This window comes from Somniosus microcephalus, chromosome 5 (genome assembly GCF_052327205.1).
Source record: "Somniosus microcephalus isolate GS21.2 chromosome 5, FLI_Smic_1.0, whole genome shotgun sequence".
NCBI classification, from domain to species: domain Eukaryota; kingdom Metazoa; phylum Chordata; class Chondrichthyes; order Squaliformes; family Somniosidae; genus Somniosus; species Somniosus microcephalus.
Window position 1 is genome coordinate 117657944 of NC_140991.1, and position 15359 is coordinate 117673302.

General features: G+C 44.1%; 1 protein-coding gene across 1 annotated transcript in view; it reads right to left on the reverse strand.

The window, feature by feature from the left end:
* Positions 1 to 15359, reverse strand: part of pkd1l1 (polycystin 1 like 1, transient receptor potential channel interacting) — a 412439-nt gene that overhangs the window by 220261 nt on the left and 176819 nt on the right. The window contains exons 20-21 of the mRNA XM_085989354.1: positions 4895 to 5116; positions 731 to 891 (exon numbers count right to left, since the gene is read on the reverse strand). Of these exons, the coding sequence (XP_085845480.1) occupies positions 731 to 891; positions 4895 to 5116 (383 nt within the window). The remainder of the gene's footprint in view (positions 1 to 730; positions 892 to 4894; positions 5117 to 15359) is intronic.

Below are 15359 nucleotides of genomic sequence, written 5' to 3' on the forward strand. Positions count from 1 at the left end.
GGTTTGGGAACTTTTGACATGGTAATGTGTTTTGTGCTTGTGAAATAGCTGGATGATCAAAAAAAATAACATTTAAATATGGGAATGTTATTCACTTGTGGAAGCTAGGACAGTTGAGTTATTTTTGTCCTTGCCTGACATTCATACTTTTCAGCAGGAATTAATGGACACCCATTAGGAGTGGGAGCCTGAGCCAATTTTTCTCCCCCCTTGGCAGGGATGCTAAGGCCAACTGCCGCACCACGACTGTTGCCTCAGTTGAGATCAGCTAACTCAATATGGACTGGAGATTGAACTTGGGACCTCTGTGATTTGCACAACTAAGTACCAGACCAGATGATGCACTGAGTCACAATGTCATTGATTGAACTTAAATTTATGTAATTATTGTTGAAAGGTTTGTTACAGCAGTAAATAAAGCTACTGTAAAATTTTCAGTTTATTAGCATCAAATGCATGTACAGGTACAGACATGAACATGTCTGCAAGTAAACACAGCACAATGCAGAAAACCTGAAGGCAAGTGATTTTTAAAAAATTACATGGCAATTCCACAGCCTTTATTGAATGGTTAAGTATCTTCATCCTGTGTAAAGGTGATGGCTGAAGGGCACAAGGTTATTGAACCATTGTTCACTCAGTTATTGAAATATTAGACCCCAACACAAATGCAAACATACCTCTTTGAACTTTAAGTTTAATGAAATGCTCCACACTTTATGTGACTCACCTTCAACAGGTTCTGTTTCAGTTGAATTCACAAGATATAACTTCCAAGAATATGAGAGGTTCAAAGTTTCTGAGCACTCCTCACACACAGCTTTGACAGACAACCCATCATTCCAGTTGACGGAATTATTCAGACATTCAGCACAGAACAGTTTCACCAGTCTGTAGAAGAGCAATATAAGAACACGAGAATTAGGAGCAGGAGTAGGCCATACGGCCCCTCGAGCCAGCTCTGCTATTCAGTACGATCATGTTTGATCTTCAACCTCAATTCCACTTTCCTGCCTGATCCCCATATCCCTTGATTCCCCTAGAGTCCAAAAATCAATCTATTTCAGCCTTGAATATAATCAACGACTCAGCATCCACAGCCCTTTGGGATAGAGAATTCCAAAGATTCACAACCCTCTGAGTGAAGAAATTCCTCCTCATCCCAGTCTTAAATGGCCGAGCCCTTGTCCTGAGACTATGCCCTCTAGTTCTAGACTCTCCAGCCAGGGGAAACAACCTCTCAGCATCTACCCTATTAATCCCCCTCAGAATCTTATATGTTTCAATGAAATCACCTCTAATTCTTCGAAACTCCAGAGAGTATAAGCCCAATCTACACAATCTCTCCTCATAGGACAACCCTCTCATCCCAGGAATCAGTCTAGTGAACCTTTGTTGCACCGTCTCCAAGGCATGCACATCCTTTCCCAGATAAGGAGACCAAAACTGTGCACAGTACTCCAGGTGTGGTCTCACCAAAGCCCTGTACAATTGTAGTAAGATTTCCATCACTCTTGTACTCCAGTCCCCTTGCAATAAAGGCCAACATGCCATTTGACTTCCTGATTGCTTGCTGTACCTGCATGCTAACTCTCTCTGGTTCCTGTATGAGGACACCTAAATCTCTCTGAACACCAATATTTAATAGTTTCTCACCATTTAAAAAATATTGTTTTTCTATTCTTCTTACCAAAGTGAATAACCTCACATTTCCCCACATTATACTCCATCTGTCACCTTATTGCCCATTCACTTAACCTGTCTATATCCCTTTGCAAGCTCTTTGTGTCCTCCTCACAGCTTACTTTGTGTTCAAGAGATCACTAAGGATTAATCGGCAACAAATCACTCAGTGAATACATTCCTTTCCTCTCTCTCGCTCTCTCTCTTTGACGAGATTGCACACAGACTCCGTTAAAAATGTGCAAAACAATTATACAAGTGAAAAAGAAAAATGATACTCATTTTACTTCCTGCTCATTACTATATTGCAAACTATTTGAAAAACATGGACAATTTGAGTTACAGGAAACATTTATGAATTGAGATTGTTTTCTCAAAGCTGGTGGAGGTGAGGCACAAGCGAGGCAGTGAATCTAAAAGTTAGCGACTCAGAGGGATAACACAAGGTCTCCTTTGAAAAACAGAACAGAGCAAAGTGACAAAAGATCCACATGTTTATTACCATCTTAGTCTTTCATAATGTACTACTACTGCTGCTACCTTTTATCACAGTATCTAGCCTTGTGCCGAAAACTCTTCTCACTCGTGATCCTAACTGCTTACTCCTATGTAAATACTGCTTCAGTTTCAGGACACTGTGAGGTTTGTGAATGGGACTGTACCGATGGAGCCCTCGAGTACTGAGCTAACATGCATCTCAGCTGATATCCTTGCGAGACCTGGCTCCATTGTGCAAAGTGCTCACTGAGCTCAGACCAGAAGCTCTCTCCTGTTAGAGGGGGATGCGTTGATACCAGCACATTGTCACTGTGATGAGCAGCAGCAAAATCGGTGGGTACTCATTGCAATTGTGAAAATTAACAATTTAATCAAGACAATGAAGAAAACACCTTGTTAATAAGTGACAGTCACTTATTGACCAAGAGTTTACAGCTTATTCAATGCACATTTCACTTGTATCACAATGTTTGTGTTGTTACATTTTATATAACATTTGTGCTAATGCATTGCATTGTAAAGATTAAGGGTGCTTGGATACCAAGCAGAAGGTTGTAAGATCAAGTGCCAGAATTTTGCTCCCAACTCAATTGGCTTAATTGGCCTGTTGGAGAGAAGAGCACATTGGGCCAACGAGCTCAGTCTCAGAGAGAGGGTAAATCTAATGCAGCCTGGCTTTTCTCACTGAATCACACCTTCTGCTGGATAATCATGGATTAACAAAACCATAGAGAAGTCTACACCCCAAATTATTCTACCCTGATCAGCTGAGGTTGAATTGTTGGTGACTGCTGCAGCAGGAAGGGAAACTGGTATACTCTTTTGATGCACATAAGAACATAAGAAATAGGAGCAGGAATAGGCCACTTGGCCCCTTGAGCCTGCTCCGCCATTCAATAAGATCATGGCTGATCTAGGGCTCAAAGCCACTTCCCTGCCCGCTCCCCATAACCCTTCACTCCCTTATCTTGCAAAACTCTGTCTATCTCCACCTTAAATGTATTGAATGACACAGCTCTCTGGGGCAGAGAATTCCACAGATTTACGACCCTCTGAGAGAAGAAATTCCTCCTCATCTCAGTTCTAAAAGGGCGACCCTTTATTCTAAAACTGTGCCCCTGAGTTCTAGATTTCCCCACGAGGGGAAACATCCTCTTTGCATCTACCTTGTCGAGCCCCCTCAGTATCTTATATGTTTCAATATCTTATATGCACATGATAAACAAATAAACTGTAACTTAACAAAAACATTAAAATAAACGTAACAACTTAAATTAAAATTTTATTCTTGGTGGTAATGATGCACTCCAGCCCCTGCGGTGCCCACCGGTCGCAGAAGGCCTCAAGCATGCCGGCAGACACCGTGTGCTCCATCTCCAGGGCCACACGGGTGTGAATGTGGTCGCGGAAGAGGGGAAACTGGTGTAAGCCACATTCATTGAATGCAATCTACGTTTAAATTCTTCACACCGGCAGTGAAACAGCCCAATTAAAATAGGAAACATGAGAGTGTCTGACAGTATTTTTGCATGTAATGATGTTTGCTCATTAACTGTGCTCATTTACATAACTAGCAACATCAGCCTTTCCATTGTGATGGATCTTTGCATTTCTATTGGCTAATCATTTTGCAAAGTGCATTATATTTCAGAAATAAACTTTGCAACAGGGGCACAAACTACAGGCTTGAATATTCAGTTCTAAACAGGAATTACTTACTAATATTTTTAAGTCAACAATTCAGTGGCCTTTAAGTTGGATGTCAGAAGTGCACAACATGTTTTTGGTCAGTTGGGTATCTGGCACATGGAAACCTATTACCATACTTAAGAGTCTCCAAACCAAGTTAATGAGAATCTACACAGGTAGAATGTCTGTGTGTACGATATAAAATGTACACATTTGCCACCTTGGAACACCCCACTTACTTAAGTGCAGGCAAATTATGTGCAGGTAGGTAAAGCCAAAGGTTAGGGGCCTGCCAAATGTGCACTGGAGTTTAACCAGGTAAAATCATGCAGCCTACCAGCATAGAGCAGTAGCAAGCTTTCTGTTGCTTGCCCAGGCAGGACATGTTCCCACTGGATCAATGGTTTGCAGGTTGATCTGGAGTTTAGCGTCCAGTGATAGATCCACCTCTCCAACTCCTATTACTGAGCCATGCTGGCTGCTCTATGGTCAACAGTACACTGAAGCATTGCAAATCTACTTGGCTCAGATATCAGTTCGCCAAGTCTGCCACAGAATGGCGAGACAGTTCCAATGTCTCATTGCCAAGTGGGTCATCTTGAAGCCAGCTCAACCCCAAAAGATCTAGGCTACATCCTGACTCCCCCAGCTCCTGCCACTCGAAAATGATAGAGCAATAGCAAAAGCACCATCAGATTACCTACCTAAGACATTTTTTGTTAAATATAGCAAAGAGGAAATCTCCCATTCTTTGCAAATTGTAATAACTTTTAAACTTCAAAAATATTGTCACAACAGAGACTTCTCCCTTTGTTTTCTTTGCGCCGACACCACACACAATCCGCTGTCAATGAGCAAGCAGATGATGTGCTCCCAAGGTTTTGCCTGATGCTTTGTTGCTAACCATTAGATAGTGTGAGAGTGCAAAATGAACTCCAAAATCTTTAATAGCCTTTCTTGTATATAATTTGTTCTGTAGGTGTTCTGCACCAATAATCTGCACACCGTGAGATTAAGCACATACCTTAAGTTGTCCTCTTTTTTAACTGTTATAAACAGTCGTGCTTCTGAAGAATATCTGTTTTTATTGTTAACTGTTAACTTGAAGAGAAACTGGTCAATATCAGTTTTCAGTGTAGACATTGAGACACTGACAGTACTAGAAGTTGTGTTCAGTGGATTAGACACATCAGGTTTGAAGCAAGGGACATTTAATCCACTCACTGTTTCACAAGACCAGGAGAACCTGTCAAGAGTTGAAGAAAAGGAAAATAAATCTGGGCATTTTAAACATAGAACAGATTAATTTAAAATTTACCAATGATTCAACCATTAGGGTACCTAGCAAATAAATGAAAAGTTTTATTGTTTTCTGGATGCTTAGGAAGGTCAATGAGTGGCTGCAAGGCTGGTGCAGGATAAAAGGGCTCACATCACTGGGGCAATGAAGCAAGTGCTGGAACAAAGCAAAGGTATACTGAGGAGACGGCCTTCACCTCAATCAAAATGGCACCAACTTCCTTGCCGAGAAGGTAACTAGAGCAGTGGAGGAGGATTTAAACTAGGATGAGGTGGGTGGGGAAGACTACGCTTGGGATCAGAGAGCAAGCGCAGGATTAATAAAGCTGTTGAAGTAGAAGAAAAAAGCATTTCTGAAATAAACAGTGAGAAAATATTATCAAGAGAAAGAAAGAGGCTTCAATGTCGAGAGACACTGGGCTGGATTTTCATTCAGCCGTCGGGAAGGAGGCGGGACTACAACTTTCGGGTTTTAGTCCCGCCTCCATCGACATCTGGCCAATCCACGCGATTTTCCCTTGATTGACCTTGTTGAGCCTGCCCAGCGGGCTCAGCAGGCCAATTAAGGGCCACCCGGCAACAGGTGACATCACAGGCTGAAATTTCATCTGTCAAGAGGTGTTGACAGATGAAATATCAGTGTTTCACAGCTGTTTGAAACTGTCAAACACTGACAGTCTGACTTCTAACCTGAGTCCTTCTACGCAGACTCAGTTTGAACTCTCATCGGCACTGAAAGCTGAAGGCTGTCACTTTTGACAGATCGCAGCCATTCAGCTTTCAGTGCCGGCTGAATGATGGACTCCCGACGCCTAGAGGAAGAAAGGCTGTTAAGGTAAGTGCAGGTAATTTAAACTTCTTTACACACTTTAAACACACCAAACACACTTACCTTTGCACTCATGCACCCATCACTCACCTGAACACCGACATCGCGACCCCTCCAAGTCCTTCAACCCGACAGCCCACCTGCTCTAACCTGGCGTGGTTTGGAGCCGTCGGAAATCCCACACGACACCCCTCAAAATAGGGATTAGGCTAAAAACTGCCTGTTAACTACCTGTTAACAGGCAGTTAATTGGCACTAATCCCTTCCCGCCTCGGGTTGGCGGGTCCCAGTGCAGGGCGGGTGCCCGCCTCCTTTGAAACTTACGTGGAGGCGGGTTTTGGGCGGGATGGTGTTGGGACCCTCGAATTCGGGATTCTTGCCCCCCGCATGCCTAAAAGCCCGCCTCACGGCACACTGAAAATCTGGCCCACTGTTGTCGAGGCGGTAGAAAGTAAAGGTCAACATACTAAGAAATTGGAGTTAGGATTGAATGGTGTGAATGTGAATGCACAGATCATTTAAAACAAGTTAATATGGGGGCTACAATATAGTAGTGAAAACAGAGCCATGACTTGGGTTTAGACAGAACTGGGAACTTATAATTACATTTTTAGGAGAGATAGAGAAGGAAACTGGAGGTAGGTGGCAGTATTCATAAAGGCATTTTGGTCTTTATAAATAAGGTCACAGAATACAACAGCAAAGAGGTAATGATGTATTTGTTAAGCTGCAGTTAGAGTACAATATGCAGTTTGGGGCATCCCACATAGAAAATACATTAATGCCATTGTGACCAAACAGCAAGGATTAAGAACATAAGAACATAAAAAATAGGAGCAGGAGTAGGCCAATCGGCCCCTCGAGCCTGCTCCGCCATTCAATAAGATCATGGCTGATCTGATCCTAACAGCCAATCTACTATCACTGAACCATCTCCTGAATCTAACAGAATTAGACACATGAAATAGGAGCAGGATCAGGCTACATGGCCCCTGGGCCCGCTCCGCTACCCACAGGGCCATGACCGATCCGAACCCAGACTCATGTCCAAATTCCTGCCCGTTCCCCATAACCCTTAATTCCCTTTACTTCTAGGAAACTGTCTATTTCTGTTTTAAATTTATGTAATGATATAGCTTCTACAGCTTTTTGGGGCAGCATATTCCATGGACCTACCACCCTCTGAGTGAAGTAGTTCCTCCTCATCTCAGTTTTGAAAGAGCAGCCCCTTATTCTAAGACTATGCCCCCTAGTTCTAGTTTCACCCATCATCGGGAACATCCTCCCCGCATCCACCCGATCCAACCCCTTCACAATCTTATATGTTTCAATAAGATCGCCTCTCATTCTTCTGAACTCCAATGAGTAGAGTCCCAATCTACTCAACCTCTCCTCATATGTCCATCCCCTCATCCCCGGGATTAACCGAGTGAACCTTCTTTGTACTGACTCGAGAGCAAGTATGTCCTTTCTTAAGTATGGACACCAAAACTCTATGCAGTATTCCAGGTGCGGTCTCACCAATACCTTGTACAACTGAAGCAATACCTCCCTATTTTTATATTCTATCCCCCTAGCAATGAAAGCCAACATTCCATTGGCCTTCTTAATCACTTGCTGCACCTGCATACTAACCTTTTGAGTTTCGTGCACCAGGACCCCCAGATCCCTTTGTACTTCAGTACATTCCAGTTTCTTGCCATTAAGATAATAACTTGCTCTACGATTTTTCCTGCCAAAGTGCATAACCTCACACTTTCCAGTATTGTATTCCATCTGCCAAATCTCTGCCCACTTACTTAGCCTGTCTATGTCCCCTTGCAGGTTTTTTATGTCCTCCTCACTCACTACTTTCCCTCCCACCTTAGTATCATCTGCAAACTTTGATATGTTACACTCGGTCCCCTCCTCCAAATCGTTAATATAGATTGTAGAGTTGGGGACCCAGCACTGACCCCTGTGGAACACCACTAGTTACTGATTGCCAGTCCGAGAATGAACCATTTATCCCAACTCTCTGCCTTCTGTGAGATAGCCAATCCTCTATCCATGCCAGAATATTACCCCCAATCCCGTGATTTTTTATCTTAAGCAATAATCTTTTGTGTGGCACCTTGTCAAATGCCTTTTGGAAGTCTAAATACACTACGTCCACTGGTTCCCCTTTATCCACCCTATATGTTACTTCCTCAAAGAACTCCAGCAAATTTGTCAAACATGACTTCCCCTTCATAAAACCATGCTGACTTTGTCCTATTAAATTATGATTATCCAAATGTCCTGTTACTGTCTCCTTAATAATGGACTCCAATATTTTACCTACCACAGATGTTAGGCTAACCGGTCTATAGTTTCCAGCCTTCTGTCTACTGCCCTTTTTAAATAAGGGCGTTACATTAGCAGTTTTCCAATCTGCCGGGACCTTTGCTGATTCCAGGGAGTTTTGGAAAATTATTACCAATGCATCCACAATCCCTACTGCCACTTCCCTCAAGACCCTAGGATGTAAGCCATCAGGTCCAGGTGATTTATCTGCCTTGAGTCCCATTATTTTACCGAGTACCACTTCCTTAGTGATTTTGATCGTGTTTAGCTCCTCCCCCCCTATAGCCCCCTGTTTGTCCAGTGTTGGGATATTCTTAGTGTCTTCTACTGTAAAGACTGATACAAAATATTCATTCAGTGTTTTTGCCATCTCCATATTTCCCACCATTAATTTCCCAGTCTCATCCTCTAAGGGACCAACATTTACTTTAGCCACCCTTTTTCTTTTTATATAACTATAAAAACTCTTACTATCTGTTTTTATACTTTTTGCTAATTTACTTTCATAATCTATCTTCCCTTTCTTAATCAATCTTTTTGTTATTTTTTGCTGTCTTTTAAAGTTTTCCCAATCCTCTATCCTCCCACTAGATTTGGCTACCTTATATGCCCTTGTTTTTAGTCGAATACTATCCTTAATTTCTTTACTTAGCCACGGATGGCTGTCTTTTCTTTTACACCCTTTTCTTCTCAGTGGAATATATTTTTTTGGAAGTTGTAAAATAACTCCTTAAATGTACACCACTGATCATGTATCGTCTTACCCTTTAATCTATTTTCCCAATCCACTCTACTCAATTCCGCTCTCATACCTTCATAGTTTCCTTTATTCAAGATTAGCACGCTTGTTTGAGATCCAACCTTCTCACCCTCTAATTGAATATGGAATTCAACCATGTTATGGTCACTCATTCCAAGGGGACCCTTTACTAGGACATTTTTAATTAATCCTGTCTCGTTACACAGGACCAGATCTAAGGTTGCTTGCCCCCTGGTCGGTTCAGTTACATACTGCTCAAGAAACCCATTCCTAATACACTCAATGAACTCATCCTCAAGGCAGCCCTGCCCAATTTGATTTGTCCAATTAATATGATAGTTAAAATCCCCCATAATTATAGATGTTCCCTTATTACAAGCCTCAACTATTTCCTGATTGATACTCCGTCCAACAGAGTTGCAACTGTTCGGAGGCCTATAGACTACGCCCACTAGTGTTTTTTTCCCCTTATTATTCCTTACCTCCACCCAAACTGTTTCATTATCCTGATCTTTTGACCCAATATCATTTCTCTGTATTACAGTGATTCCTTCCTTTATTAACATAGCCACCCCACCTCCCCTTCCTTCCTGCCTGTCCTTCCTGATCGTTAAATAACCTGGTATGTTTAATTCCCAGGCATTGTCACCCTGCAGCCATGTTTCTGTAATGGCCACAAGATCATACCCATATGTAGTTATTTGTGCCATTAACTCGTCTATTTTGTTATGAATGCTACGTGCATTCAGATAGAGAACTTTCACAGATGTTTTGTGACACTTAGTTCCTGCTTTTGCCCTTTTTATTACTTTACCTTTTACTCCATACCTTCTGCCCCTTCCTGACACACTCTGGTTTTTAATTCCCCCACTGCTACCTAAGTCTATGACCTTCTCTGTTGTCATTTTTATTATTTGCTCTCTAGGAACCTCCCCCCCACTAGTTAGTTTAAAGCCCTCTCTACAGCCCTAGTTATATGATCCGCCAGGACTCTAGTCCCAGCACTGGCCAAGTGAAGCCCGTCCCAACGGAACAGCTCCCTCCTGCCCCAGTACTGGTGCCAGTGTCCCAGGAAGCAAAACCCATTTCTCCCACACCAGTCTTTGAGCCACGCATTTAACTCTCTAATTTTATTTGTCCCAGCCAAATTCGCTCGTGGCTCAGGTAATAATCCAGAGATTATTACCCTTGAGGTTCTGTTTTTTAATTTGACCCCTAGCTGCTCATACTCCTTTAACAGAACCGGCTTCCTAGTCCTATCTACGTCGTTTGTACCAACATGGACCACGACAACTGGATCCACCCCCTCCCACTGCAAGTTTCTTTCCAGCCCAGAGGAGATGTCCTTAACCCTGGCACCGGGTAGGCAACACAGCCTTCGGGACTCTCGCTCTCGGCTGCAGAGAACTCTATCTATCCCCCTAATAATACTATCCCCTACCACTACAACATTTCTATTTACTCCCCCCTCTTGAATGGCCCCCCATTCCACGGTGCTGTGGCCAGGTTGCTCATCCTCCCTGCAGTCCCTGCTCCTGTCCCCAGAGGGAGTAAGAACCTCGAACCTGTTGGTCAAGAGCAAGGGCTGCGGCTCCTCCAGCTCTACCTCCTGGATCCCTGTACCTGCCTCACTCGTAGTCACACCGTCCTGTCCCTGACCATGGGCTATATCTGAATTACTTAACTTCATAGGTGTGACCACCTCCTGATACACAGAGTCCAGGTACTTCTTCCCCTCCCTGATGTGTCGCAGCGTCTGAAGTTCAGACTCCAGCTCATCAACACGGAGCTGGAGTTCCTGTAGCAGCAGACACTTGTCACAGACGTAATCACCGTGAGCCTCAATGGGGTTCACCGGCTCCCACATCTCGCAACAGTAACACATCACCTGCTCCATTCTATTTAATTAATTAAATTTTTTATTGTTAGTTATGGACACCCTCTGCCCGATTTTAGATGCTAGTATCCCCTTTAATTAATTGGATTTAAATTAAATCGATCCCTCTAGTTACACCAGTTAAATGGTTTACCAACAGTCACTCTGCACCAGAAAGGCCTTGGTACACCACAGCAACCTTAAAAACTATAAACCACAGACTTAAAGTTTTAAAACGAGAGAAATACTCCAACCAATCACCTACCTGTTTTGTGGTGACGTCACACCTTGAATACTTTTTACCTCTCTCCTTGCCTGAGATTGGAGATTGGTGAGGCCTACCTGAGCCTCAGGGGGCCTCTTGTCGTCGCTCTGCCACGCTGCTCCGCCTCCACCCGCTGCCGATGCCGCACTGAGGCCTACCTGAGCCTCAGGGGGCCTCTTGTAGTCGCTCTGCCGCGCTGCTCCGCCTCCACCCGCTGCCGATGCCGCACTGAGGCCTACCTGAGCCTCTGGGGCCTCTTGTAGTCGCTCTGCCACGCTGCTCCGCCTCCACCCGCTGCCGATGCCGCACTGAGGCCTACCTGAGCCTCTGGGGCCTTTTGTAGTCGCTCTGCCGCGCTGCTCCGCCTCCACCCGCTGCCGATGCCGCACTGAGGGCTACCTGAGCCTCTGGGGCCTCTTGTAGTCGCTCTGCCGCGCTGCTCCACCTCCACCCACTGCCGATGCCACACTGAGGCCTACCTGAGCCTCTGGGGCCTCTTGTAGTCGCTCTGCCACGCTGCTCCGCCTCCACCCGCTGCCGATGCCGCACTGAGGCCTACCTGAGCCTCTGGGGCCTCTTGTAGTCGCTCTGCCACGCTGCTCCGCCTCCACCCGCTGCCGATGCCGCACTGAGGCCTGCCTGAGCCTCTGGGGCCTCTTGTAGTCGCTCTGCCACGCTGCTCCGCCTCCACCCGCTGCCGATGCCGCACTGAGGCCTACCTGAGCCTCTGGGGCCTCTTGTAGTCGCTCTGCCACACTGCTCCGCCTCCACCCGCAGCCGATGCCGCACTGAGGCCTACCTGAGCCTCTGGGGCCTCTTGTACTCTTGAACAGGATGACACCAGGGATTGGAAACTATAGTTACGAGGGCAGACTTGAGACACTGTGACTATTTCCACTGCAGCAGAGAAAGCTACAGAAAATAATAGAGGTTTTTAAAATTGCGAAGGGTTTCAATATGATGAATGGGAAAAGATTATTTTCTCTGGTTTGGGAGTCGGTAGCGAGGAGGCATCAATTTAAAACAATCACTAAGAAAATCAGGACAGAGGCTAGGAAGTTCCCAATGCAGAGAGTTCTTCGCACATGGAACGCTTTGCCATAAGGAGAAGTTGAGGCAGAGAATATTGTACCCTTTGAAGGAAAAGTGTGTAAATGTTCGAAGCAGACAAAGCTACAGTGCTATGGGAAGCAAGGAGGGTAGTGGGGTTAGTTTAGGATTACTTTAGGAAAGGATTGGCACATACATGAGAGGCTGAAAAGCCTCCTGTGCATCTATGCTTCGATGATAGGATGGGAGAGAAAAGACAATTTATTTTAAAAAGTGCAAGAACTAAAACCCATAAAAGTTTGAAATTTCACCTCAAGCTAAAATATTAAATAAATTTTCCTTCCTCTTCCTGACAATGATTCAAGTTTCTCTTTACATGTTCTGACAGCCGTGAAAAAGGGTAACACTGTTGAAATTTATGTAAGTTTGGCTTGCTATAGAAAAAAACAATTGCTAAGGTGTCTTTTTTAATTTTGTACAATTCAGTAAGGTAACAAAGTAGAATCTTCAGAAAATTATACTCAGAATTTTTCTAAAATAATAAGTAAAATTTTAAAAGCTATTATTGCGCAGTTTACTTTTTTAAAAATGGGATTGAAACGTTCAAGGAACTGTATCTGAATCCTGCATCTTTTGAACACCCCCTCCCTGTCACCCCACCAAATACCCTTTTGCATACACAATGCAAAGCTGGTGTAGCACAGTCCAGCAAATTCAACTTTCAATCAAGATTGGAATGTGGACTGATAACTGTCCTGAATAAGAGTCAGAAATTCTAATACTAGCATTTCTTTCCACTGAACATGACATTTAACACTGGATCTGGAGACTTTGATGTCTGTCCCCTGCCACCTCCCCCCCACCACCCCCTTCAGGCTTGTACCATTTAGTTTATGTATCCTCTCCTCGTTCTTCCTACCAAAATGTATCACTTCACACTTTCCTGCGTTAAATTTCATCTGCCACGTGTCTGCCCATTCCACCAGCCTGTCTATGTCTTCTTGAAGTCTATCACTATCCTCCTCACTGTTCACTATACTTCCAAGTTTTGTGTCATCTGCAAATTTTGAAATTGTGCCCTGTACACCCACATCCAAGTCATTAATATATATCAAGAAAAGCAGTGGTCCTAGAACTGACCCCTGGGGAACACCACTGTATATCTTCCTCTAGTCCGAAAAACAACCGTTCACCACTACTACGATAGCAAAATACTGCGGATGCTAGAAATCCGAAATAACAGAAAACGCTGGGAATATACCTCGACTGTACCCGAACCATCTTCTCTTTCAAGGCAGCCCATTGTTCAAGTACAGTTTTGCCTATCGATCTTTGATTCCAATTTACCCAGGCTAGATCCATTCTCAACCCATTGAAATTGGCAATCCTCCAATTAAGTATTTTTACTCTAGATTGCTCCCTGTCCTTTTCCATAGCTAGTCTAAACCTTATGATACTGTGGTCACTGGTCCCTAAATGTTCCCCTACTGACACTTGCTCTACTTGACCCACCTCAATCTCCAGAACCAGATCAAGCAATGCTTCCTTCCACGTTGGGCCGGAAACATACTGATCAAGAAAGTTCTCCTGAACACACTTCAGAAATTCTTCCCCCTCTGCCATTTACACTATTAATATCCCAGTTTATATTAGGATAGTTGAAGTCCCTCATTATCACGACTCTATAGTTCTTGCACCTCTCAGTAATTTCCCTGCAAATTTGCTCCTCTATATCCTTCCTACTAGTTGGTGGCCCATAGAATACACCTAGTAGTATAATGGCATCTTTATTGTTTCTCAACTCTAACCAAATCCTTGACCCCTCCAGGACATCCTCTCTCTCCAGCACTCTAATATTCTCCTTAATCAATACTGCCACCCCACCTCCTTTCTTTCCTTCCCTATCTTTCCTGAACACCTTATATCCAGGAATATTTAGTACCCAATCCTGCCCTTTTTTGAGCCAGGTCTCCGTTATCGTCACAACATCATATTCCCATGTGTCTATTTGCGCCTGCAGCTCACCAACCTTATATACCATGCTTCGTGCGTTTACACACATGCACTGTAAACCTATCTTAGACCTTCTTGTATTCTCTCTTAGTCTGACCCCACCTAATACCATACTATTTCTTACTCTAGTGCTACCTGTTTCTCCCAATCCTTTGTGCACTTTGTTTCTCTTTTCTAATGCTACATCCTGGTGCCCATCCCCCTGCTAAATTAGTTTAAACCCTCCCCAACAGCACGAGCAAACCCCTCCTTCGAGGATATTGGTCCCAGCTCTGTTGAAGTACAGGTCCCACCTCCCTCAGAATCGGTCCCAATATCTCTTCCCTTATTCTTTGCACCAAGCAAGTATTCATCCTCGGTGGCTTCAACCTACGTCTAAACTCCCCCAGCTTACTCTCCTCAGAGATCACTGCCTTCATAGCCTCACTCAGTTTCACAAAATTCCCCCCACCCATACCCATGTCTACTCCTTGACCTAGTCATCTCTCATGGCCTCCTGGCTCCTGAGCTCTTGACTGCTGGCAAGGCCATCTCTGACCACTTCCTTGTCTCCCATATCACCCACATGGCCCTAGATTCATCACCAGATTTAGCTCTCCTGAGTCAAAATAATCCACTTACTCAGACTGAACCAAACCATGAAAAATGTTGTCATCTTACCTGACCCAGAGCTAACCTTAAAATGCCACATCCTATCCATCACTAAAACCACCTACTTCAAGCTCCACAACAGTGTCTACTTAAGCCACTACCTTAGCTGAAGCCCTTATTGATTTGATGGTCATCTCGAGCCTTGATTTCTCCAACATCCTTCACACGGACCTCCCATTCTCCACCCTCCAAATGGTCTAAAAGTCAGCTGCCGTATTCTGTCTTGGATCAGGTCCCACTCACCCATTATCCGTCCCCCCATCCTCACTGTCCTACATTAGCTCGCAGTCCTTCAACACAGTAAATTGAAATCCTTGTCCTTGTCTTCAAATCCCTTCACACCATTAGCCCCACTCTACCATCGAAACCTCCTCCAGCGTTATATCCCCTTCCACACCCCTCATTCGCCAACTCTGTTCAG